This window comes from Xenopus laevis, chromosome 3S, assembly GCF_017654675.1.
Source record: "Xenopus laevis strain J_2021 chromosome 3S, Xenopus_laevis_v10.1, whole genome shotgun sequence".
Classification (NCBI taxonomy): Eukaryota; Metazoa; Chordata; class Amphibia; order Anura; family Pipidae; genus Xenopus; species Xenopus laevis.
In genome coordinates this window covers 90,087,816-90,112,284 of record NC_054376.1, presented here as the reverse complement: position 1 = coordinate 90,112,284, position 24,469 = coordinate 90,087,816, and the positions used below count along the sequence as shown (strand labels likewise).

At 38.5% G+C, this 24,469-nt stretch overlaps 1 protein-coding gene across 1 annotated transcript in view; it reads left to right on the top strand.

Annotated features, from left to right (window-relative positions):
- Window positions 1-24,469, top strand: part of wif1.S (WNT inhibitory factor 1 S homeolog) — a gene marked incomplete at its 5' end in the record, with an annotated part of 28,637 nt that overhangs the window by 1,886 nt on the left and 2,282 nt on the right. Inside the window, 7 exon segments of the mRNA NM_001090751.1 lie at window positions 9,549-9,657; window positions 12,580-12,720; window positions 14,199-14,294; window positions 16,607-16,702; window positions 17,912-18,007; window positions 20,414-20,509; window positions 22,030-22,125. Of these exon segments, the coding sequence (NP_001084220.1) occupies window positions 9,549-9,657; window positions 12,580-12,720; window positions 14,199-14,294; window positions 16,607-16,702; window positions 17,912-18,007; window positions 20,414-20,509; window positions 22,030-22,125 (730 nt within the window).

The window sequence follows — 24,469 nt, the reverse complement described above, 5'->3', positions numbered from 1 at the left end:
ATTTACTGTATTCTTTATCTCTATATCTATCTGTATGTCCATGTACATGTACCTGTTTATCTATCTATCTACATCTGTCTATAGACTCTCTACTTACTTTGCATGCACATCAAATGCCCTCTCATAGAATAATTCTTGGCAAATGTATCTGTTTAAGTATGAATTCCCCTTGCCATTTCATATTTGAAATGATGAAACCTAACACTGGCTTGTAAAAATGATGGTAAATGTATTATGTTATAATAGCCCAATCCCTCCAATAATAAAACATTCTAAGTGTAAAAATAATACTAAATCTGATATTTAATATAAAGAAAATCAAATGAACAGGGAAGCTGAATGGCTATACAGAGGTTTATATTACCTAGACATCACTTCAGTTAGCATTTTTTCTGCTTGTGCTTCTGCTAAACACCTGGTTCAGTTCTGATCTGTCATGTAAGAACATTTGTAATAATATTCAGAACTTCTGAATATTATTACAAATGTTCTTACATGACGGATGAATGGAATCGCGTATTAGTACAAAGTGAAATACAATCTAATGTTCCAGACTTGTATTTGCTCTGGATTAATGTCTCTGGAAAATGCAGCCATTTTTTCTGTCTGTCAATGAACATTTTTCCTTTTTTAAAATAATAAAAGGAAACAAACATTTCGGCCTATTATATGTTTAATCATTGGACTGGTAGCAAGAGTAATACTGCTGTGCTTCTTTTTCTCTTTTTTTATTATGGGCCCTAAAATAAATTGTCTACTTTTATCAGGTTACAAATAGAGACGATCAATTCAGAAAAGATTTCATTCAGTCTGAATAAAGGAGTGTTATATATTGAAAAGCAATTTTGTAGGTTTACCCCTTACTAGAGAGCAGATTGACAACTTGATTTGATCTTAAGATGATCATTTACACTCAGCAGCAGGTATAGGTCATGACGGCAGTGGTTTCTACTTTGAAACATGTAAACTGCAGGGTCTGCAGAAAATATCAGCCTGTATTCAATCAAGCTTCTCATGGAATTACAAATTTTATTATAATGTTCTTTATATTTAAGCCACTGGTATCCTTTACAGGACATATCAGAGAAACCCCTATACTCACCCTTTCTGTACTTTGCAAAGGCTTCTGGAATATTTTCATTCTCTGCATCGCAGCCCGACCTCCAATTTTCATGCACTTGCAGCTTCAAAGCAGTTTTAGAGGCACCCAGAATCTATAACTGTGCATATAGATGGGATATCTTGCATTCTATAAGGGCATGAGACTTTCACATCATTTTTGTGAATGATACAATATGCCCTTATGCATTAAATGATCTAGTCATCGGAAAACATGTTTTTTTTAAAAACGCATCAGTTAATAGTGCTACTCCAGCAGAATTCTGCACTGGAATCCATTTCTCAAAAGAGCAAACAGATTTTTTTATATTCAATTTTAGAATCTGACATGGGGCTAGACATTTTGTCAATTTCCCAGCTGCCCCTGATCATGTGACTTGTGCCTGCACTTTAGGAGAGAAATGCTTTCTGGCAGGCTGCTGTTTTTCCTTCTCAATGTAACTGAATGTGTCTCAGTGGGACATGGGTTTTTACTATTGAGTGTTGTTCTTAGATCTACCAGGAAGCTGTTCTCTTGTGTTAGGGAGCTGTTATCTGGTTACCTTCCCATTGTTCTTTTGTTTGGCTGCTGGGGGGGAAAAGGGAGGGGGTGATATCACTCCAACTTGCAGTACAGCAGTAAAGAGTGATTGAAGTTTATCAGAGGACAAGTCGCATGACTTGGGGCAGCTGGGATATTGACAATATGTCTAGCCCCATGTCAGATTTCAAAATTGAATATAAAAAAAATCTGTTTGCTCTTTTGAGAAATGGATTTCAGTGCAGAATTCCGCTGGTGCAGCACTATTAACTGATTCATTTTGAAAAAAAAAATTTCCCATGACAGTATCCCTTTAAGGTGAAACTTAAGCCGATTAAAACTTGGAGTGATTTTACATAAGGTTGTAATATGATCTCCATAGAAAGTTAATGTTGTGCTCCTCTGTGTTCCCATTTCTCCTTGGTGTCCTCTTAATTTTCTGCTTTCTTTTCTGCCAGCATCATCATGCTCATTGCCTATTTCAGTAGTCAGTATACATGCCAGCCACATACACTGCTGGGTGCCAATCTTGCTACTCCCTCTGCCATCTCCATCATGGAGAGGAGGACTGATGCAAAGGCAAAGGTGTATACGGTGAGCATATGACCTTAAGGGGGTTATTCACCTTTAAATTAACTTTTAGTATGATGTAGAGAGTGATATTAGAGACAATATGCAATTGGTTCTAATTGTTTTATTATTTGGGTTTTTAAATTATTTAACTTTTTATTCAGCAGCTCTCCAGTTTGCAATTTCAGCAATCTGGTTGCTATGGCCCAATTGCCCTAGCAACTATGCATTGATTTGAATAAGAGACTGGAATATAAATAGACTGGAATATATATAGGAGAGGGCCTGAGTTAAATGGAGAGTAAAAAAAAGCAATAAAAATAGATTAGTTGCCTTACAGAGCATTGTTTTTTAGAGGGGACCTTTGACCCCCATTTGAAAGCTGGAAAGAGTCAGAAAAAGAAAGCAAATGTTTCAAAATCTATTTAAAAAAAAAATAAAGACCAATTGAAACTTTGCTTTGAATTAGCCATTCTATAACATATTAAAAGTTACCTTAATTTTTACAGGTTTTAATAGCCTGACAGCCCTGTACATTTTCCAAATGATCTTCTTGCCAAAATCTAACCTTATGAGAAAAGAGTATAGAAAAAAATATAAACTCCTGGCATGAAGTAGTATAAAGAAGCACTGTCCATTTAACCCTATTATCAGGAGAAGACATTTTGTGATATTGCAGTGCTATAGAGGGCTCTAGAATATTCAAGGCAGTAGGAACAGACAGTGAAAAGTGTCTCTAAGCAGCTGCTTTACCCAGCTGCTCAGCACCCCACAGGCTTTCAGTATGTCACACATAGTAACTTAAAGGAAAAACAAAATGTATGTATAACCTTTCTAGTAAGTTCATCTAAAACAAGACATTGATCAATTACATTGAGGTGTGAATACAGCTTACCCTTTGAGTTCTGTTATGTGGTTAAGCCGCAAGGCTTGGCAGGAATACTGGGGTTTATTACATAAAGACTTTTCTGTGGAAACCACCAACAATCTGTGACACTCCACTAACTACAGCTACACCTATGTATTTCTCTTTATAGCCTCAGCTTGCACAGATTTGTCATTTTACCTTCATCACAAATGCAAACAAAATATTGCATATGTGAGTTCATATAACCTACGTATTACAAACTTGCAGACTGAGGTTACTGTGAACTGCAACTTCCACTACTGCCAGCTGAGAATGCTGGGATTAAAAGGGTTACAAAGATATAAAAGAAAATGCAGTTCAATGAGTAATTACATTTTTTTTTTAAATGAACATTGCCCTAATTGCATTAGCCATATAATCTAGATTCTTTCTATTAGAACTGTGATTATCTTGGAAGCTAATATAACTGAATTTTTCCATACTTGCTCCCTGGGGACTTTTATTAATACCTTCACTATGGTGTATGTCACCAAACATAGGAAATACCTTGTTTTATGAGCTCTAGAGGGAAATTTCCAGCGCGGAATGTGAAAATGTTTACATTTTGTGGGCATGAAATTTTTTCAGATTTTTTCCCCTCCTCTTCTTTCCAAAGGGGGGTTTGCATATCAAAAGTGCGGCTTCCAGTCTTTAATATTGAGATCCTGTTCATCTGTGGTATTTTGCATCGTGGTGTTGTAGACATGCCACCAGGGATCAAAGCATAATGTTGCTGAGATCCCACTTCATTTGGTAGAACAAGCATGTGTCTGCCATCTGTTGTATCTGATAGAAAACAGTGCTAAACGTCTGAAACTTTGGCCAAAAAAGACTTTAATGCTCAGAGAAGAGTAGATGCAAGGCACCTTGTAAGCTACATCTGGTTTCTATAGAAATTTACGTAGTATAAATGTAACATACACAACCTTTGTTCTCCCAACTGATTTAAATACTATCCTGTATGTTACACAAGCACAGAGATTATGTGCCGGGATAAACTATCAATAAGCAAGTTGTTTTGTGTCATTTTAAAATCTCTTTATGTAGTTGCAAGGTAGGACATTTTGAAAAGATATGTGCTTTATATACTGTATATGCTTTCTGGCTCTCCTTCCCTTTTTCTTCCCTTCCCTTATTTATATTTTGGCATAGAATATGCCTTTGACGATCCCCACCTCTGTTACTCTGTACGTAGGTTGCAGAAACAAGTGGAGGGAATGTTTCTCGGCCTGCACTTTTATTGACATATACAGCCAGTGAAACAGCCCAATGCGGCAGTAGTTGTAAGCTTTGGCGCTTATAGCTCCTAGTGTCCGCAGGCAGCAGTTGGCTGTTTAAAGATAGTCATACATAGGACTAATAACTGGATAACCATCTCATTGGTCTACAGGTTGTATACTCTGCAATATGGCCACACACATAAATGTTCAGGTTTAATTGACATGGCCAAAGAAGCATGGTCCCTTGCTGTTGTTTATTTGTTGATGTTGGATCGTGTGACACAAGAGAAGAAGCAAAGCAGTGCTCCATCTGGAATTTGAAAACTCTGGTTTAGGAGAGCAGTCTAATATCTGGTTATCTGTTAGTTTACCATCCAGTTTCATCCTAATCCCTTTTCTGTCCCTGCTTGCTGCTTTGCTTCACCTCCTTAGATGGATACTAAACTGCCTATTGCATTTGCTTTAACTATGCAAAAACACCATTTGATGGAGTTGCCATTAAGATCCAGTGTTACAAATCAATTCACATATATACCAAATAATATGGTGTGCCCACATTTTAAATATTACCAGGCTTGGTTCAACTTTTGTGATAAAATAGATTTATGTGTTTTGAACTGGAAATACATATATAATCTGAATAAATAGCCACCTTTAGAAATGTATTGATTCTTTTCCTTTAAAGAGATAGTGACACCAGAAAATTAACCTTATTTACATCTACCATAAAATTGACTTTGCATGCTTCTTAGCATTTTGCCATAAAGTATTTGCCCAATGCTTTTATATTACCTGTCTAACTCCCTGTGATCGACTATGAGGGGGCTGCCATATTTGTGCAGCAGGAGTCCGTTAGCTTTAGAAACTGACAGACTGAGATGGCACAATCAGGTTGGCAAAACAGTCAGGTTTAGGAACTTCAACTAACAATTACTTACAGAAACAAACCTCTAAGCAAAAAACAATCAGCATGACCTATAGGTAACTTTTAATGTACATTCATATTTTAAAAAGTAGTTTTTTAGTGTCAGTATCACTTTAAGCACAACTTCTGTTTAACTTTTACTCTATCACACTAGATTGTGTTTTTGTAATTTTTGTCATTAAGAATGTTGGATTAAGTTATATTTTGGGTCTGTGCAGGCATAAGCACTGTTTAATGAATTCCTGCCTGTTACAGTCTGCAGGGTTAATGCTATGAAACTGAATCTACATAGAAACAGCACACAATACAGTTCTTACATCTTACATACACATTTCAATACAAATAAATAATTTTACTTGTATTATATCCTATTACAATATTAGTTAATAATATTGTAGGTGGGTTTAAATCAGTAGTCAGTTTAAAAAATGCAAATAGTAAATTACATGTATTAAATTCTATGTAAAACATGACGACAGAAAATAAATTATTTATGAATGGCAGCACATGAGGAGCAGCTGTCATAATTCTGTCCTCACTGATGCCACCAATGTAGAGGAATAGATACACTGAAGCAAATTCAAATTAGTGAACTATCTCTTTATCTGTCTTGTTCTTTCTATAAAAGTGTCCATACACAAGCAGATTTAAGCCCCTCTAGACCAAATTGACAGCTTATCTACACATGTATGTGCCCTTCCAGACAGCCCCCCAACAGATATATAGTGAGAATTGGAAGATATCTGTCAAAATAGTTTAAAAATCTTTTTGGGCCAGGACTGCATGGCTTGTTGATGCAGTCCTCTCCTGACAAACCTGCATAAACCTCTGTTATAAACAGACTGTTGACCTGGTGGCAAAAAGATCAGATCAGCCTAATCTGGCCTGACATGTAGGTTTTGGCAACCTTTCCAAATAAGTCGATCTTGATGTGTATGGCGAGCTTGAGAATCACCATGATTTACACTGATGATGTTGAAATCATACTATATATTCAGTGATACTTTATGTGCTAGGCCTATATGTGCAGCAAGTGCATCCTGGCAAAGTGAACCCATTTACCCACTACTCATTCATGGCAATGGTTTAGTTTCTTAGAGGCTATTTTGTTGCATTGCTGCATTCCTCCCTTGTCTTTAGTCTTGCCTTGTAACATAGCCCACAGTTTGCGGATGGGGACATAAATAGAAGTTAAAAAAAGGCACCCCTCACCTCCGTCGCTTCCCCCCCCTCACCTCCGTCGCTTTCCCCCCCAATCTGTGCTTGGTAGTTGTCAGTAATTGCTGTCACTGGCCCTTAACAGTTTTCTAGTTCTGTTGAACAAATACCCTGCAATGCGTACAGTAAAAGTCATTTGACAAAAAAGAGTTAAATAAAGCATAAACAGTCCATAAAGGTTTAATTACAAAAGCATTTTAATTTTTGCCTTTTAACTTACGTGCATTTTAGATTTGACTTTCATTAGAAGAGAATCAGGCATTTAGTCTTTAGACTGCCCAGAGTGTTTTATCCAAGACATCAAAGCCACTGTGTAATTCTTAAGAACAAAGGCTTAATAGCTTGAAGCCTGTCCAAAATGATTCTGTAGCAGTTAGCCTTGTGTCTTACCTTTCATGGCTGGACTTAACCTTTTTTTTACAAACTGATAACATTGTTTTCAGTTTATCATCTCAGGAGCTATCACTGGGCAATAAAAGAAGAAAATTTTTTTAATATTTCAAGTTGTCTTTCACTGAATGTGTTACCACTAAAGCACGTTTTCTAAATGTTCTAGAGCAGTGCTGTCCCACTTCGGTGGTACCAAGGGCCGGAATTTTTCTGGCCTACAAGGTGGAGGGCTGATAATGGAAGTCAGTGTTGTCCACTCCCTGTTTTTAAAGCACACCCACTTTAAAGCACACCCATGTTACCACAAGACCATGTCCACATTAACGGTGGTAGCACACCAAAAAAAACAAATGGTTGGTGCTCATTGCAGGGATATAATTTATCACTCATAAAAACGTTGCCATATTTAGACCTACCCTTAAAGCCATATGCCTCCTCCTCCAGCACATGATTAAACACCTTAGGAGCTGGTAAGAATAATTTTAAAATGCTAACAAACCCCAGAACAAATACCAGGCTTATGTTCCACAGGCAGAGCAGGGCACACACAGGCAGAGAATGGCACACCCAAGGACCATAGGGCAGGCATAGTATGGCACACCCAAGGAGAATAGGGCAGGCAGAGTATGGCACATCCAGGGAGCATGGGGCAGGCAGAGTATGATACACCCAAGGAGCATAGGGCAGGCAAAGTATGGCACACCCACGGAGCATGGGGCAGGCAGACTACAGCACACACAGTGAGCATGGGGCAGGCAGAGTATGGCACACCCAAGGATCATAGGGCAGGGAGCATGGGGCAGACAGATTATAGCAAACATAGGGAGAACAGGGCTTTAGGGGTACGAACAATAGAGGTGTTAAAAGTGTGAACAATGCTGGGGGGATTACATGTGTGAACAATACAGGGGATTACTGTCTGACTTTGAGGTTTAAACAATGCAGGGGCCAGTTAATCTCTGTAGTGATACCTTTTAAATCTTACACATGGTAAGCAGACACAGCAGACAGACTTTCATGTGGGGGGCCAGTTGGACAGCCCTATTCTAGAAGAGGGCTGTCTTGGCCACATTTCTCTGTCTTCCATCAAATGTTAAACTGTATGAGCAATGGCATATTTTAGGAACTGATGCAGCAATATCATTTGTCTGATTTTCTAGGAAAATTGCAAGATATACATTTTGCTAGGCTATGGATACGTAAAAAATAAATCATAAAACTGAAAAAAGCCCCGTTTTCGCACTGCCGCGCACGTGTCCTCGTTTGCAAACGGATGCGAGGGTGCCGGGGCATGACGTAGCCGGCCAGGTTGCCTTGGGTGTCCAGCCGGCATTGCCCGGCACTGAACTACATGTAAAATTTTCCATCTGACATGACACAACTGTTGGATGTGAATGCAGCATGCTGCGTCTTCATCCGAAAAGATAAAAACGGATGGAGTCAGAAAGACTTTTTTTCCTTATTGGAAGATACTGATTGTCGGATGTAAATGCATGAATAAAAGATTCCATCTGACTTTATCTGACTATACATTGTAGCCGAGGGGGATCAGATTTTGGAGCATCCTACAAAATCTCTTGCTGTTGTGTGGCATTGTGTTGTGTTACATGGAGGATCAGATAAGATCTTACCCACAAAATCGAATGAAAAGCCCTTGTGGAATTTTAACCTTATGGCTTTTCTAGATGGTGCTTGGTAGTACAAAAACCTTCAATGTTAAAAAAAAGAATTCCCTTGCCTTTTACAGTATTTTAAGTATTTTTATGCATTTATGAACCTGGCATACATTATTTTGGACAATGTTAAGAAGCTGGGCAAATTTGGCCTGGGCTGTAATCAAGTGATTAAACCTTTCTCCAGATCAATGTAGTCATGTAAACAAAGATTAAATTCGGAGGGTTTGGTGGCCCTTTAAGTTCACCTTTAAGTTAATTTTTAGTATGTTATAGAATGGACAGTTACAAACAACTTTTCAATTGACCTTCACTATTTATGTTTAATAGTTTTTAAATTATTTGCCTTCTTCTTCTGACTCTCTACGTCATACTAAAGGATAACTCAAAGGCAAACAACCCCTTTAGGAAATTACCATCCCTACACTTGCCTTTTTTGTAGTAAAAACACTTACAGCATTCTAATTGTAGAATTAGTTTCCTGACCGGAATAATTAGATCAAGTCTAATTTAGAGCATGACCATTATACTGTTCAACCTGAAGATATCCCTGTGTATAATTATTACAGTAACAATTGTTATCTAATGTTCACACCACTGAAAAAGATATTATTTAAGGCTATATAACCTATTTGCTATATTCAAGAAACCTAACTTAAAATGTGCCCCAGCATCATAACAAATGTTACCCATGATTAGTTATCTTTTATAGGTCTGAGTTCTATAGAACTGGGCCTAGCTGTTAAATAATTTTTTATGTTGTTTTTTTTATGTTAAGTGAAGCAAGTCTGCCAAACATGACAGTATGGCCACAGGAAGACACCAGTCTTTGAAAATCAAAGTATGCGCTTTCATTTATTTAGATCAACTGGTATGGGAACACTCAATGGCAAATATAAGAATACGTTTTAGTATAATTGAATTGTTATTTACTAGTTTAATCATTGATGTTATGATCTGATTTTCACTGTTGTCTTTCACAATATATTTGCAAACTGTGTTTCAGGCAGAATACTTTTATGAGTTTTTATCACTGCGGTCACTAGATAAAGGAATCATGGCTGATCCAACTGTGAATATGCCATTACTGGGAACAGTGCCGCACAAAGCTACAGGTGGGTTCCTTTCGATTTAGTGCACTGGTTCAGGATCTCACAGTCTAGGTGTCACGTTCGGCACCCTATATCCAGAACCCAAACTAAGCTCCCTGGTCACGGCTCTCACTTCTGCCTATAACCGCCGCCTTTCACCTCGGGAGGAGCCCTCGGCTAATCGGATGCCGCCAGGTCTTATTTGAGAGAGGAGCAAAGCTAACGGTTCTGGACGAGCAAAGGGGCACGATCGTCTCACCAGGATACTGGAAGGAAGAACTCCACCAGGAACAGGCAGGCCGGGCCAGCACAAGCAGAGAATCGTCAGACAGACCAGAATCAGGATTGGAGATCGTAGAATAGTCGGAGGACAGGCAAAGGTCAGATTGGAGAGGTCAGAGTAGTAACAAGCAGGCAGGGACAGGATTGGAAAGATCAGAGTAGTCACAGGCAAAGCAAGGGTCAAAACCAGTAATAATAGATAGAATACAAGGAGGAAAGGCACCTAGGAACTTTACAAATAGAACCTAACAACGGGCAGTGAGAAATTCAAAAAGGTCCCTTTAAATAGTTTAAATTTCGTGCGGCCACGCACACCATAGAGGAACCGGCACTGCAAGAGACAGGAGGCATGCGGAGGGCGTCCCCGCCGAAGGCATGGCTGGCGCCCCCGCAAGCAAAAGGAAACACCACTAGACCACCAGGGTAAGCGGAGCTCATTACATTAGGGGTATATTTTTCAAAGAGTGAAGTTACTCTTCCGCCACTCTCCATTCATTTTTATGGGATTTTGAAAGACGTATTAATCAAAGGATGAACTTTCACTTTCAACCATTGATAAATCCCATAGCAATGAATGGAGAGTGGTGGGATTTCACTCTAGAGGTCTGTGGAGACCTCTAACTTCACTCTTTAAATATACCCCTATGGAAGACTTAGGAGAGGTGTAGCAGAGCCCAGAATCAAAGGCAAGACTTAGACAGCCTAGTATCAAAAGCAAGGAAGGCCTAGGTAAAATAAAGATGGCCAAAAAAGACAAGATCTGGACCAGTTGAGGCAACTTAATAACAAGGACAGAGGTGATGAGGCTGATGAGGTTTAATGATTGTGAACACTAAACATTGACTATAATGTATTCAAAAGTGAGTAGTCATACTTCCGGAAATTCACAAAAATAAACTTGTAATTATTGGTGGCATCTGGATATCATAACAATGTTAAAGTATGGATGACACTCAAGATTCACTGGGGCGAACTGCCTCCGCTGTGTTTTATTGGAGCAGTTAGTGAAGATACAAAATACACATATTTTGGGAGCTTTCAGCCTCTTTATCAATGTTTCCAATCACCATCACTTAGTGAACATAACATAACAAGAACATCAGTGTGTGCACTTGAATAATTGTTTTGTTTTATGTTTATTCCACTTAATGCCCTGTCAAATGAATTCCATATTTATTATGCCGGGGACAAGCAACACTGAGAATGAGGGTAAAGAATATTAAAAGGTGCTAATTATCTCTATATTATAACTTATGTTTCCACATTAAGTGTCAATGTTAACCCTACTAAACTTGTAATGTTTGTTAAAAAATAGCATCTTCTAACTAAAAGAATAGACTAAATACATTTTGGAACTATCCCGCATTATTTGTCACATGTTAACAGCATCATAAATAGAAGTTATTGGGCTCCACGTTAGTTTCTTGGGGTCTGCCATCCAGCACTCAAAGGTCTTCTCCTTCTATAGTTATGCCCTGCATGTTGAACATAGTTGTACATTGCAGCTGTAATTGCATTATTGAACAACACTTGCTTCCAACTAGAATGATTTTCCTTTAAAGTCCAACAGTAGAGCCTGGATTCTCTCAAGCTACTGCTTCAGAAAGATGGCACTGTATAGAGCATTATCGCAAGAATGATTCTCTCAAGCTACTGCTTCAGAAAGATGGCACTGTATAGAGCATTATCGCAAGAATGATAAGAACAGCTGCTCACCCTTAAAGGAGAACTAAACCCTAAAAATGAATGTGGCTAAAAATGTCATTATATATACTGAACTGATTGGACCAGCCTAAAGTTTCAGCTTCTCAACAGCAGCAATGATCCAGAACTTCAAACTTGTCACAGGGGGTCACCATCTTGAAAAGGGTCTGTGACACTCACATGCTCAGAGGTCTCTGAGCAGCTGTTGAGAAGCTAAGCTTAAGGGTTGTCACTAATTATCAAGCAGAAAATGGGGTTAGCCTCTAATATAAACTTATGCTACAGGGCTGATTATTAAATGCTGATGCTAATTGCAGTGGTTTCTGAGCTTTCATGTAGTAATTATCTGTATTCATTACTAATCAGACTTATATTGTGATATTTATATTTTATGTCTACTGTATATTGTGAGTGGGTCCCTAAGCTCAGTAAGTTGCAGCAGCACAGAACATGTGCAGTGAATCAGTAGATAAGAAGATGGGGAGTTACTGGGGGTTATTTAGAGACAGATCTTTACTGCTAAAGGGCTGTGGTTGCCGTGGGCTGGTACAGAAACCCAAAACATAATGTACAACGTTTCTAGCTACTTCTTTAGTTAAGCTTTAGTTCTCCTTTTAGTCTTATGTTATCGCCCAGGATTACTATGCACCCCACCTTCATAATAATTACATACAATCTACTGTACCATTCAGGGATCACCTCTAATATCCATTTATGCCAATTGTTTGTTGTACATCTGACAGCCACTTTAGATTTGTTGCTCATCTTGTCTGTTTTGGTAAAAATAATGTACATTTTAGACCCACCAAAAAAAAGAGTTTTTGATTATTTTTCCTTTATATTATAGTTCATTTTTTTTTTTTTTTGGTAAAATAAATGATATAGCCTTTTCTTTGTTTAATGAAAACAATGGTATTCAGTAGCAGTTCTTTTTCTTATATTTCTTATGATGTTTTCTAGTTATACAGGTTGGGTTTCCTTGCCTTGGAAATCAGGACGGTGTTGCTGCCTTTGAGGTGAATGTAATTGTTATGAACTCAGAAGGCAATGTGATTCTTCAGACTCCACAGAATGCTATCTTTTTCAAGACATGCCAGCAAGGTAATCAAGATAGAGAAATGTATTGTCTGTTATTTTTGCAAAATGTTTATAGCGATCATATATAGTCATTGTTATGTAATGCAGCTGAGTTTCCCTCGTCTAGATTGACTAAATATATGAGATTTTGAGTCAGGAGAACCAGGAATTACAAATGACTGCCTTAACAGACAGAAAGTGACAATACATTAAAACATTTCAGACCAAATTAATCATATAACCCCAATAACCAGAATCCTCTCTGGAACTAGAATAGAAGTTGAAGTAGAAGAAATTGTCTCACAGGCTGTGTCAGGATTGGGAAAATCAGCTTAGGCCAATGGTCAAGAGCAAGCCACCAAATAGTAAATTCCAACTTTTTGGGATTCTTGGGATTTTTCTCTTTGTTAAAGAACAATCATTCTGATTTAGCACCAACTTCAAAAATATATTAAAGTTTACTTACAAACCCAACCAGAGACATGTATGCAAAATATAAAACACAATTTGTGTTTTAAATAATTGTTTATTATAAGGTTGTTGAAGTTTGCAGTTGTGAAGAGGAAGAAGGCAAAAGAACTGTTGGAGTTAGGTTGAGGTTAGAGAGTCATGGAGGGAGGCTGTTTTATGAGTTATGAGGCAATGGCTTCCATCGAGTGAAAGGAATTCAAATGAATGGGTACAGAAACAGAGAGAGATAGAGTCCGTATAAGTGAGAGACGATGTCCAGTATATGAATGTAGTGATGTGCATGTGAGGATTTGTTACATTTAAACCATAGTAGTGATGGGAGAATTTGTCCCGTTTTTGTTCGTGGAAGCAACAATTTTGATGACAGTGTTAAAGTTAATGGGCATCCGAATAATGTTGATGCGCGACACTTTTGACGCAAGTAACTTTTCCGCCAAGCGGCCAAATTTTTTTGGCGACAGCAAATTTTCGCGCCAGTTTAGTGAATTTATTCGCTGCCGGCGAAATGCGGGAATTCGCCATCACTAAATCATAGTCTTTAAAGCAGGGGCACTGCCGCCATGAGTTGAGTTGAGAAACTTGCTTCAGTAGGCAGCAGCCTGCAAGTCACCAGGGGCAGCAAAAAAACTGATCCTGGTAACTAAGGATACAGTTACCCGATTGTTTTTACCAATGCAGAATGCCTAAACTGTGTCAAGCAATATGGCAGCAAAGCCGATTTTTGTATTCTATTTATTAGAATAAAAAACTCTAACATTTTTGTGGGAGCAGAAATCATACATCTATATAAATATACCTGTTTATATAATAGCTTTTTTGCTAAACAAACACAATTTATATATGAAGAGTTTTATATACTGCATATATTGCAGAATGGTGATTGGCTCATTTTGTTCCTTAACGCAAAATAGTTTGATAAGTGAAGATGGAATTCTGTTGATTGTATAATGAAGCCTAGCAATAACAAAACCTGATCTATTGCTTTAGAGATAGATAATGTATTTTGACCTATTTTGTTACTCTTCTTTTAGCAAAATGTACAGGAGGATGCAGAAATGGAGGTTTCTGCAATGATAGGCATGTCTGTGAATGTCCTGATGGCTTTTATGGCCCACATTGTGAGAAAGGTAAGGCCTTAGATCATTCAAACCTTGCAAAATAAATTTGGCAGCAGATTTTTTTATAGGTCCTGGTGCCCAGAGATTGGTCTCTCTGCAGGCTCTGCACCCCTCCTATCTTTTCTACAGGCTCCAGTTTTCCTGCAGTTTCCTAGCTCACAGGGTAATCTCATACTGTAGCTGTGCCCTCATACTCTTGTACAAGCACATTTCTTCACAACATATATAAGCACACTGAATATATAACTTTAGTGATGTACAGTATGTGAGTTTGTAGTCTTCTGTATGTTTCCACAGGATATTACCCACAGCATGATTGCCCTATATGCAAGGTTACTAATGTCATAATATTATAAAGGTATCTCCAATGCCTGCAACGTCCCTGGTAGAAAGAACTCTTACCAGAGATTATATAGACATGTACAACTGACTGGCTGTGATTGACAAAAAGCTGGTATGAGTTGGCCTGAAACTTACAGCATTCATGGCACTGGATATAATTTGCCAGAAAGCCTTCTGTAGATATATTTACTCTCATTCCTCACCAGACCACTACAAATTGTATTTGCTAGATCAAGTCATGTTGTGGCTAAGCCTCATGTGTGATAAAGTGCTCTTGCAGTTCATACTATTACTCTTCTTGTTGCAAGTGTTCAATGAAGTACTATGGTCAACACTCAAGATCTTCGTCAGTTCTGTAGCAACTATCACCAGTCAAACATTGCCATTAATGTGACTACAGATTAATTAGAGTAGTAGGTGCATTCATTAAATGTAGTGTATTGTGCAGAGTTTAAAAACTGCAAAAAAAAAGTCATCATTTGGGGGAACAGCCTTCATACCCATACACTTTTGGTACATAATTGGTACCGTTTTCATTATGTGTGTGGCGGGCTGACAGATATCCATGTATTATAATATCAATTACTCTTCGTTTTTTATTTTGAAATGATTTGTGAGCATAATGGTGTGATTTTTCTGCAGATAATTCTGGAACAATTTAAAGTTCTGCGGTTTGAAAATGATTTTAAGAAAATGTGCAAATGTAGCCTTCTGTTTTATATTTTGTCTTTTTGTCAACAAAAGAGCTGAGCAGAGCAACAATGTGCTGGCCCAAAGCAATCACTTTTTATAACATTGCCAGTGCCTGGAGTAAAATACAGCTTGTGTGCTTGCATGTGGCATGTCAAATTTAAGATAACAATGGCTATTGCTTCAGTACAATTCCATATAAGCGGGGGAGACGCCCTATAATTTAGCTGTAATCTCCATGTAATACCTTCTCCAAATTACAGGAACCATAGCATTCCTGGCACTCCAAGATATGCAGCTTCTTCTGTATTTTTGATGAGCTGACAACATACTGGATTTGATTAAAAGATGGTCATAATATTATAGCAGTATGACAACATTTAACTTTTAATATAGTTGCATGGGATTGAAGGATTCGGTTACCAACAGCAAACACCAACACAGGTAGTTAATTTACTAAAAAGAACAGGACTAAACTGGATTGAAGATAATAATGTAATGGACATCAGGATCAGTCAGTACACAATACTTTGATGTAACTTCTTATAATTTATGTTAGAAAGAAATATATGAATATAAGAATATGCATTCCCAATGCCTGTCTTAGAGGGTTGGGCGTTTAGAAATTGGAACTTCTACTGTGCTCTGTTGCCTGTCCAAATCCATTGAATAGATGTCTGTGCCAGTTGCTTTATACTGTGTTTCCTTTTTCATAACAAGGAACATGCCATGTTTTACTACCCAGCAAGATTGGGTGGGGAGTTTGAAGTGAGGGATGAAGCACAATCATTTCTATTATGTTGCTAGAACAGGGGAACCCCAACCTTTTTACTACCTGTGAGCCACATTTAAATGTAAAAAAATATTGCAATTGCAATTGGTTATTGGTAGCCCCTACGTGGACTGGCAGCCTATTCAACTTAAGCTTCCCTTCAAACCAGGAACTTAAAATAAGCCCCTGCTTTGAGGCCACTGGGAACAACATCCAAGGGTTGGAGAGCAACATGTTGCTCACAAGCCACTGATTGATGATCACTGCTGACCTGTTAGATACAATGCCAGCATCAGCAGAATTGTCTTCAATAATACATTCCTATTTACAAGTCATGGTCCAACCAGATGAAGTACAGAATATGGTTTGCAACAATAGGCTGTATCTAAGCTATACATTTTTACTGATTGGGAATTTTGGATATTGAACAATCTTGCTTTTGCCAACATTTCTATTAAACAGATGCAGAAATAAATACGAGCACATTGCTTTTTCTCTTTCCATTTTCCGGCTGTAGCACTCTGCATGCCACGATGTATGAATGGTGGGCTCTGTGTAACTCCTGGATTGTGCATCTGTCCACCTGGTTATTATGGCATCAACTGTGATAAAGGTACTTATGTTAATGGACATAACCCCACCCCTTATATCATATTTCCTGAACTACAGCTGTACTAGTTTATTAATAGACTTTATATATCACAGACAAGTGCTTTACAGGGAATATTTAATAGTACAGTATATGTTCTCATAACATAATTCAATGATTGTTGTTAGGAACTGGGTATTGTACCATTCAGCCAGTTGTCTTAAGCTTAGCCCTTCTGGGTCATCAATACAGTCCTGCATATAGTCCTGTACTAGAAAGCATGTGCCTTCATTGTTTTACTACATTGCAGTTAGACGACTGGCTTTTATAATTCTCTACAGTTCAAAAAACAACTGAAGTGTGAGTCAGGTGTCCTGATAGCCAGAACACCTGTCCTACAACTCCCAGCAACCCGGTTCAGACCGCCATCAACAGTGCTAGTGATAGCTTAACACCAGTTCCCCATAGCTTAAAACATAACTTTTAATAACTTAATAGTTAAAAACCACACACACCCTTAGTGTGCCAGGCTTCCCACGACCAAACAAACCCACTGCGTTAACTACGTCAGTGCTGGACAGTGTCCTTAAAAAACATTAAATAAAATTGCCCAGGTGGACGAGTGGATGGTCTCGTGCCAACTTGCAGCGTGACCAATTACATCAAAGTGTTCCCAAAAGGAAAGTCTACCCCATTCAGGACAGTAACCCCCTCCCTTCCATTTTCCAGGAGTACCTGCCTATCTACGTAGGGAGCGGTCAGAGCTACTCTCACCACCGTCCACCTATGCTGCCCAGCACTGACGTAGTTAACGCAGTGGGTTTGTTTGGTCGTGGGAAGCCTGGCACACTAAGGGTGTGTGTGGTTTTTAACTATTAAGTTATTAAAAGTTATGTTTTAAGCTATGGGGAACTGGTGTTAAGCTATCACTAGCACTGTTGATGGCGGTCTGAACTGGGTTGCTGGGAGTTGTAGGACAGGTGTTCTGGCTATCAGGACACCTGACTCACACTTCAGTTGTTTTTTGAATGTGATATATTGTATTCAACCTTGCAGACCAGCCATCAAGCAAACACTGGAACGTAGTGGATGCTGAATTAAACAATTAATTCTCTACAGTTACAAAATCTATAGATTGTAGATGATACAAAAAAGTAATCTACTCCTTTGTATATACTAAATGTGCATTTTATTATTATTATTATTATTATTATTTTATATTCATTTCCAAAGTAAACTGCACCACACATTGTCTGAATGGGGGAACCTGCTTCTATCCAGGAAAGTGCATTTGCCCCTCAGGATATGAAGGAGAACAGTGTGAAACAAGTAAGTGACCATATTACTTCAGTGGTGTGAACGTAATAAATGCAAGACAATTTAACCTCATTGTAGAGTAAAAAACTTTTATTTTAATGTATGTCATGATCAAGTCGATGCTTACAGGATTGGCAACTGTACTCATCTTTACAGAGTACTTTCTGAAGCTGGAATTTTGTAGATGCACTTCTCTAATGCTTTGCAGTGAGTAATATACAGTAACTCATGAACTTGGTCCAGTCCCTGTTTCACAAATGTTTTCAGTCCAATGTGAACCACACTATTATGTCACTGCAAAATTTATTTAAGGATGGTATTTGCAGCATCAGCATGGCAGTAAGAGCATTTGAATTGGACCTCCAAGCATAGAGAGGCCAGTTGAAAAGAGGGAATCAGTGATTAAAATGCATATTATATATTAATACATTGTTAATGACTTTTGTATATTATTTAGGTTTCAGCTGTTCAACCTGAGGCTTATTAGGTGCTACTGAACATGTCAATATAATGGCAGGTGTTATATGTATGTTTTCACACTTTACTTGTTAGGCATATTCAGGGGCGCTGCGCCAATGAGGCGAGTTGAGAAACTCACCTCAGGCAGCAGCGCCCCACTAGGTACCAGGGGCAGCAAAAATGCTGTTCCTGGTATATTAAGAGCCGAATTTGGCTCTACTAGTGCAGAAAGCACAATTATGCTCTCTGCACTAGTGTTCTGGCCCTCTCCACTGCCCTCGTGGTCCCCCAGTACCCCCTCTGGCGCAAAAAGGTGAGCGCACGGGGGAGGGGGCGGCAGCAACACCAAGCTGCCTCAGGTGGTGATGGGGCCAGGATCCCTGGGTATATTATGCTTTCTTGCACTTACTAGGCCCCATATTTTGCAATCAAAACATACAAGGGAGCCAAATGGCAAGCTCAGAGCAGGGAAAGTATTTATGCTATTTGTATCAAATGGTGGCAGTCATGCATAGTGTTTAAAGACTATAAGCCGTTCTTTAGGTGTAGTCTATAACAGACTGGGACAGAGAGGTCATCCATATATAACCCTAATTTGTTTACTGTCTCTTTAAATAGCAATTAACCCTTGGCAATCCAGGGCCCTGAGTCCCTTTTGCATATGAAAAATACTTGGAACTTGATGCACCAATTGGATGGCTCTCCAGCCTGTAACCGGGCTGGATGATGTCACAGACAGAAAAATAGGGGAAGGATTGTCTGATCCCCTTCATATAGATTAGTTCATAAGGTTCAACCACTTCCTTGAAGATTCTTTCCACTCAGTGTTAATTGAAGTCTATAATACTTCAAGTGGGGTAGAACATGGAAACCTAGATAACCTGTAAATATAGAACAATACACCTTTAGAGTTCCATGACCATGATATCACAAAAACTGTTGCAAATATTTATATACCATGGAACTCCTTGGTTTGAAATCCTCATGCTTTACAATAAGGTACATTATTTCAAGGGACAGCATTTTGAGCAGCTTTTTAACTGATTCAATCATTAGGCACTATTTCTAATAATAGACTGCTCATTATAAACGAATGTCCCAAAATTATTTGCTTAAATGCTGAAATGCCACATTGCAAAATTCTTATGAGTCCATAAATCGTTGAATGTAATTCTTTAACTTCAGCTCTGTTTTTATTTATAGCTATTTAGAAATTCATCACCTAATCCAAGTTTCCATGATCCATTTCAAAAAAAGATTTAGCCAACTATAAACCTGCGTGCAGATTCCCAAGGAATTTAATAAGAACTTAAAAAAATTACAGATTTTGGTTGGGGGTTAAGTTTTTAGCTGGAAGTGAGTAACTATGAGACCATTCAGGATGTGTATGGCTAATGCCCCAGAATTTCATCGCTTGCTACCTCTTTGTAATGAAGTAGATACATATGATTGTTGTGTAGGCCCAGACTGGCAATCTGTGGGTTCTGGCAAATGCCAGAGGGGCTGCTGTAAGGTCCCATAGACAATCACTATTTAGTGGGCGGGTGGAGGACTATTTGAGCCTCTGAGTACTTGAAATACCAGGGCCTATTTTGACTCCAGGCCAGGTCATTGTTATGCAAATACATATGATATCAAGAAAAAGAAAGTGAGTCAAGTTTTGAAAATCAAATCCTGCATCCAATGAGCATAAAATGCTTATATACAAGAGCACTGTAGTCTGTGGTAGGTCATGTCATTCCCTCAAATTATAAACAATGCATTTAACTATGTCTTAAGCATGGCCCATCGAGCTACTTCAAAGAAATTAAAATAAATGCACTGAACGAGACACCTGTTTTTAACTAGATGCCCTCTGTTCTTTGAGGGATGAAGAAGATTGGTGTTTACTTTAACTTATTTATTTAGGAACATAATGTTGAGGAACAAAAATAATTCTGTTTGTGTGGCATTCCTTAGGTAAATGCCAGCAACCCTGTAGGAATGGTGGAAAATGTAGTGGAAAAAACAAATGCAAGTGTTCCAAGGGATACCAAGGAGATCTGTGTTCAAAACGTAAGTTCAATTTAATCAGCAGAAAATTAATGTGTGTGGATTCAGTGATTGTGGTGACACTTAAAGGCTTTCCTTTGTTGCATAATGATTCTGATGTTGTAACGTAGCAAAACCAAACCAAAATGCAGTAACAACTTGGTTTGATACAAGGATCCTTATTTAATATGATGGGAAAGATTTAACTCTTTGTTAATTATGCGAATACACCAATGATATCTATGAATAAATCTGAAATTAAATTAAAAGATTCTTTATTTTTATTGTATTTATTGTATTGACTCTGGCTCAAAATCTGATACACATTAAAATGCAAAATGCACCTGGACACCCGTCTGTCTAACATTTCATTCCCAAACCAAGAGTTTATATGAACATGGTCCTCCCTTTGCTGCTAAAACAGCCTCAGTTCGGCTCTGCTAGGTGTACACCATATTTTGGAATATTGCTGGAAGGATGGGCACTTATGGGTTTCAGGCATGGCTTTGACTTCCAATTAATTTTAAAGTTTTCATTTGGGTTGAAGTCAGGGCTTTTTGAATCCTAGTTGGGTTCTTCCACTCCCATTTATGCAAGCACATACCATAAGGACCTCTTTGTGTACATGGGTACATTATTGGGCTGAAACATGAATGAACCTACCTTAACTATTGCCACAAAATTGTCATGAATGTCATTGTTCCTTCATAGCAGATTAATCCCTGCTCCACTGCCAACTCCAGCTCCATCCATATAACACCCTAATTCTGCCCCTGTTCCATGGTAAACACCACGGGGCAGATCTACTAAAGGGTAAAGTTGCCTTCGCTAGCGAAAAATTGGGCAGAAATACCATCCACAGAGACATTGCCAATTTACTAACAGGAGTAGAGGACAACCCAAACATCTCTGATAAAGACATATATATATGACCTATATGTACCTGCCCTGTTCCAATTGACTTAAGCACAAGTGTACTGATGAAGTTTCGCTAGGCAGAAACGAACGTTAGCGAAAGTTCGCTATGAAATGCTCATGCTGATGAACTTACATGAGTGAAAGTTTGCCAGTGTTTGGCTGCACAGACGCAACCTCGCATTTAAGTGAATTAGCGAATTTGCGCCTGACAAAGTGGCGCGAAGTGTGGCGGAGCCTCCGCAGGTGAAAATTTGTCCTTTAGTGAGTTTGCCTCCATGTCTCATAGTTTTAAGCATGTAATTTAAATATATACTTTATTTCTTACTTGTTTGTATGATCATCTTTCTGTATGAAGAGCCCTAAACAAGGGTTTGGCCAATCAAACTTAATCAGCCAAAAATCAAAACTGGATGGAAGAAACGTCACATAGTTCATGTGTGTAATTATCAGCCTAACCAAAACTGCTTGCTGCAGTTAACCTCACATATTAGTCTGATGGGTCAATACAATTTGCATCTCAATGTGTGGCTAATCCATACAGTATCAGTTCTGCACTGTCGATGATGTAGCATATGCCTATAAAATCATAATTCATGATGTCATATTTTGGTCTTGTGTATTTGCAGCTGTTTGTGAACCTTCTTGTGGAGCTCATGGAACCTGCATTGAACCCAACAAGTGTCAGTGTAAAGAAGGCTGGAATGGAAGATACTGCAATAAGAGTAAGAAATGGTTTTTACCCTAAATAGAGTCTATATAGAGTATTTAAAATATAATGTACTGTTGTCCTGCACTAGTAAAAGTTCTGTGTTTGCTTCAGCAACTATACTTTAGTTTATATAAACAGCTGCTGGTTAGCTGAAGGGGCAGCCATTCAAAGCTGAAAAGTGAGAAAAGGCACAGGTTACACAGCAGCTCTGTAATATACAATGGGATTCTGCAGTGTTTATCTGTTATTTACTATGTGCAATCTGCTTGAATGGCTGCCCCCATGGCTACACAGAAGCATGTTTTATAAACTATAGTAGTGTTTCTGAAGGGAACATGCCAGTTTCACTAGTGCAGGGCAACACTACATTATTTATAAATTACTTTAAAACACTTTAATTAATTTATTAATACTATTAACTACTGCATTTTGAAAAAACATGTTTTTTCCCATGGCAGTATCCCTTTAAGTTTTAATCAATAACTCAGTATTGATCTGTATTTGTATGTTTGTATGCACCCATCGTATGCTATCGTACAGCACTGCGCATTAAAAATACTAATAATACAGTAGCCAGCACAGCTACTTATACATACAGTACCCAGGAGAAGCATGTTTTATTTCTGGGCCAAAATCAAGTATGTGAAGTTATACAACAGTGGCATTGACTGAAAGTAGGTTAGTGGCCATACTTTTACAGTTTTTGTCTCTTGCCTTCCAAACTGGCCTTTCAATGACTGTTTGCTCACTGACCCTAACTAGTGAGCAGTGGATAGACTCCAAATCACAATGTAACATTACTGGTGTGAAAAAAGCACATTTGGCAGCAGTACATTTTGTACATTTGTTTTCACAGCATGTGCACAATTTCAGATGAATATGTATATACAATGTTGAAACAAATGCAAGTTGTAAATGTCAACAAAATAATTTTCAGTTGAACTTCCACTTATTTATATACAGTAGCTTAATATCATGCTTAATGCATCCCCTGTTTAGAATGAGAGCAGGAAAAGGGAATCATAAAATGTATTCATCTGTGGTGTTTATTATGTCCCGGGTTGGCAATACAAAAAGCTAGAATCACCCTCTATTTTCTGCGAGCGGTTAATTCCCCAATGTTCCTCAGAATTGGGGTCCTGTTACCTCTATGAGACCTAACAGGAGCTGGCCCACCACCTCAGGAGTTTAAGCTGGCAGATACATATTGGTTTCATGCCAAGACAAGCTTTCAATTTGATCATGCTGGCAGATAATGAGAGGTTCTATTATGGAGTGTGACAGATCATGAAAAAGAACTGTGCTTATATATCCTTGCACAGAGCCAGACTATTTACAAAGCCTGGAAGTATACTGAGCAAACAGTCAGACAGTGTGTGAGATAGAGTCTACACACATCAACGACACAACAAGGAACTACTTTAAAAGACATCATCTGGGCGTAAATGCTGGCAAGTCAGTACTATCTCCAGCCCAGAGGATTTCAAGTTAAAGGATTGCTGGAACAGTAAAAAAAATTAAAACGTTTTATTAAATAATGTCCAAGGATATGTCAGATTGTGCTTATTAATTCTGCATCAGGCATTCCAGAGTTCAAGTTACGGACTGCACAGCATCATTTGTTACAAAATGATGAAATTTGCGCTGACTTGATACAGTGCTGAGAGGGCTTCTAACTCTAAGCACCTTCAGGGCCAGGCCATGCCGGCCAGGCGCCCTAGGCAACCTGATTGTCAACCTGCATTCATGCTTGCCTTCCCAGCATGCACACACAATGACAGTGGGGGTTGGGGTTGGAGAGCTAAGGAAGCAGAAGAATCTGGTCAGTGAGTGGCCAGTACTGGGGGGAAGGTGCGAGGGCCTGGACTGGGGGTATGCACCTGGACTAGTGCTGGCCCTGAGCACCATCGACATGGTAGTATACTGTATTTAACATCTGAAAGCAAAACAGGATAAACATAAGAACTTGGTGGTTTTGGAATGGAATCTATATGGTTGCTTGTTTTCATGTCCTTATCTGACATTGCATCTGTGCTCAGTGTATGAAATGAAATAGTGTTAATGAATATAATTGTAATTCTCTCTGTCAATGACTCTCCAAAGTGGTCTCTCTCTCTCTCTCTCTCTCTCTCTCTCTCTCTCTCTCTCTCTCTCTCTCTCTCTCTTTCTCTCTCTCTCTATATATGTAGTTCAGTTTTCAAAACTAAAGAGCCTTAAACAGCCTTGTTGCTTTTCTCCTTATAGCTTTGAGCACTGAAGTACCACACTGCCATTATCACACCAATGAGACACAATTCCACCTTTATATTAAGCAGTTTAAGAAGAGGGACTAGAAACAGTTGCAACATAGGACAGAA